General features: G+C 37.3%; 1 protein-coding gene across 1 annotated transcript; it reads right to left on the minus strand.

The window, feature by feature from the left end:
- Positions 1–243: 243 nt before the first annotated feature.
- Positions 244–1,219, minus strand: LOC105614148 (olfactory receptor 6C1-like). The gene has a single exon (XM_027965825.3). It carries the CDS (start codon positions 1,180–1,182, stop codon positions 244–246), a length of 939 nt encoding a protein of 312 aa, XP_027821626.1. The 5' UTR covers positions 1,183–1,219.
- Between the last annotated feature and the right edge of the window lie 2,302 nt (positions 1,220–3,521).

The following is a 3,521-nucleotide window of genomic DNA, read 5'->3' on the forward strand; positions in this document are numbered from 1 at the left end:
ACTGTATAAGCATATATTGGTGTATATGTGTATATACATATATGAAGAATTCAAATTTGAATGGCAAAGAGAAAATATACATATACAAATATCCTTGATAAACTGCTGGCAATAATAACATGAATGATGAAAAATGAATCTAGGGAGGCTGTGTGGATATTAATAGATTTTGAAATTCCTGGATTTTCATTTAATTGCTTTTCATTCATTTGTGTCTAATTCATAAAACAGGACTTTTATTTTTCATTTGCTTGAGAACAATACAGTCCTCTTTGCCGTGTCCATGAAGGCTCGCTTGACTTGCTGATTTCTTAGGGTATAGATAAAGGGGTTCAGCATAGGAGCTATGGAGGTGTTTAGCACAGCCACCCCCTTGCTCAAAGACACCCTGTCCTTTGCTGATGGATTCATATACATGAAAATGCAGCTGCCATAAGAGATGGAGATGACAATCATGTGGGAAGAACACGTGGAAAAGGCTTTTGTCCTCTGAGTGGTAGAAGGGATCCTCAAAATTGTTCTGATGATATATGTATAGGACAGAATTATTAATGCTAAAGTGAACAAGAGAATAAACACAGCACAGGAAAACCCTACTATCTCTAGAAATTTGGTGTCTGAACAAGAAAGGTATAATAAGGGGAAATAATCACAACTAAAATGGTCAATAACATTGGACTTACAGTAATCAAGCTGTAGGAAGAGCATTACTAATGGGAATATGATTAAGAATGAAGACAGCCAAGAGGCCACGACAAGCAGTGTGCAGACTCTGTGATTCATGATGGTCATGTAATGCAGCGGTTTGCAGATGGCAATGTAGCGGTCATAGGACATGGCAGCCAGAAGGTAAAACTCAGTGACTCCCAAGAAAATGAAAAAAAATAACTGAGCCATACAATCATTAAAAGGGATGGTTTTATCTCCTGTAATAATAGTGGCCAAGAACTTGGGTATACTGACAGTTGTGAATGAAATTTCTAATAAGGAGAAATTCCTGAGGAAGAAATACATGGGGGTTTGGAGGTGGGCATCGAGCAAGGTCAGGGTGATAATTGTCAAGTTCCCAGTGATGCTGAGCATGTAGGTGATGAGCAGAAAGATAAAGCTCACAACCTGAAGTTGTGGGTCATCTGACAGTCCCAGGAGGATAAACTCTGTTATTTCTGTGTAGTTTCTCATTTTTTATTCTTCTTCTTTAGAGTAACCTTCAGGAGAAAACATAAACAGAAGACACAGAAAAGGGGATTATCTATGTTTAGCACTGGGATTGGTCTCTGAAAGTAAACCTACTGTGCCCTGCTAACATAATTCAGGAGGTTGTTTAAAAGTTAATGAAATAGATAACTTGTTTTGAAGTAAGTTTTTACTACATGTCAGATTTGTGATTCACAAAGAATGCTGCTTTATAAAATCCCTAGTTTACAAATTGGTATCAGGCTAAAAATATTTTTAAAAATCTTATACAAACAATATATCCTTCACATGAAAAGCAAGGATTATAATCTATGTTTTTCTCAAATCTAGGAAATACAGGAAGAGAAAAGCTACCTGTTGAGTCTTAAAAAGAGTCTCCACAGGATCCCCTCCTATTGGGATACTCTTTGTCTTTTCTTCAACCTCAGTAAAATCATCCGATCCTAATGCCTGTCACCTAGTTTCTCATATAATGATTGTTTCCTAGCATAATATAGAAAAACCAAATGTGTCAGGAAAAAGGCCACTCAGTGCTTATGTTTCCAAAAGGAAAATCATGGAAGATAAATCTTTAGCTACAAGACAGATTTCCAAGTTTTGAGTCAGACTCACACTCAACTTCTCAACCTCCGACTCCTCTGAAGCCCCAGATAATGGAATAAAGGAATCCAGGTCATGTATCTGTTTTGATGGTCTTCTCAGATATTAGTCAAGAGTAGAAAGGAGGCAGAGTGGGTATTAAGTATATTGTATCTGTGTCACGAGCTAAGGAAACCAAAGTGTGTCAATATCTAAAATAAAACATTACCTTCAGGATAACACTTATTTTCTTCCAAATCTCTCTATCTAAATATTAGCATTCTCTCTCTATCTATATGCATATATTCTGATTTTTACATTATATTTTTATTTTATCTACATTAATATTCCCTTAATAGAAGTTCTTTTTTTTTTAAATTTCCCTTATAGTTACTCTTTCCCCTCCCCCGCCTCTATGAGTATACTAAATTAATTGTTATTATTTTTATAATGTATGTTTCATTTTTTAGGAATAATTTTATGTTTCAGTGATAATTTGCTATTTTGTCAGTCTACTAGTATAATTCATGAAAGAGCAATAAAGTCTTTATTTTGTCATCATAACTAACAGTAGCAGAAATCATTTAACCAGTTTATTTCAATATCTGAATCATTGACTACAGTAAGTCTTTGACTATGTGGATCACAACAAACTGTGGAAAATTCTTAAAGAGAAGGGAATACCAGACCACCTTACCTATCTCCTGAGAAACCTGTATGCAGGTCAAGAGGCAACAGTTAGAACCAGACATGGAACAATGGCCTGATTCCAAATTGGGAAAGGAATACATCAAGGCTGTCATCCTGCTTATTTCATTTCTATGCAGAGTGAAGAGAAGTGAAGTAGCTCAGTCCTGTCTGACTCTTTGCGACCCAATGGACTGTAGCCCAGCAGGCTCCTCCCTCCATGGGATTCTCCAGGCAAGAATACTAGAGTGGGTTGCCATTTCCTTCTCCAGGGGATCTTCCTGACTCAAGGATCGAACCCAGGTCTCCCACATTACAGGCAGATGCTTTAACCCCTGAGCCACCAGGAAAGCCCCAGAGTACATCATGTGAAATGCCAGGCTGGATGATGCACAAACTGGAATCAAGATTGCCCGGAAAAAATATCAACAACCTCAAATATGCAGATGATACCACTCTAATGGCAGAAAGTGAAGAAGAACTAAAGAGGCTTTGGATGAGGGTGAAAGAAGAGAGTGAAAAAACTCGTTTAAAATTCAACATTTAAAAAACTAAATCATGGCATCCAGTCCCATTGGTTTATGGCAAATAGAAATGGAAAAAGTGGAAGCAGTGACAGATTTTTCTTTCCTGGGCTCCAAGATCACTAAGGACAATGACTGCAGCCATGGAATCAAAAGATGCTTGCTCCTTGGAAGAAAAAGCTATGACAATCCTAGACAACATATTTAAAAGCAGAGATATAACTTTACCAAAAAGGTCCATATTGTCAAAGCTATAGTTTTTTCAGTAGTCATGTATGAATGTGAAGGTTGGACCATAAGAAAGGCTGAGCGTCCAAGAACTGATGTTTTCAAATGATGGTGCTGGAGAAGACTCAAGAGAGTCCCTTGGACTGCAAAGAGATCAAATCAGTCAATCCTAAAGGAAATCAACCATGAATATTCAATGGAGGGACTGTTGGTGAATGAAGCAGCAACACTTTGGCCACCTAATGTGAAAAGCCAACTCATTGGAAAATACCCTGATGCTGGAAAAGATTGAAAGCAAACGGAGAA

Source organism: Ovis aries, chromosome 3 (assembly GCF_016772045.2).
Source record: "Ovis aries strain OAR_USU_Benz2616 breed Rambouillet chromosome 3, ARS-UI_Ramb_v3.0, whole genome shotgun sequence".
In the NCBI taxonomy this organism is placed as follows: Eukaryota; Metazoa; Chordata; class Mammalia; order Artiodactyla; family Bovidae; genus Ovis; species Ovis aries.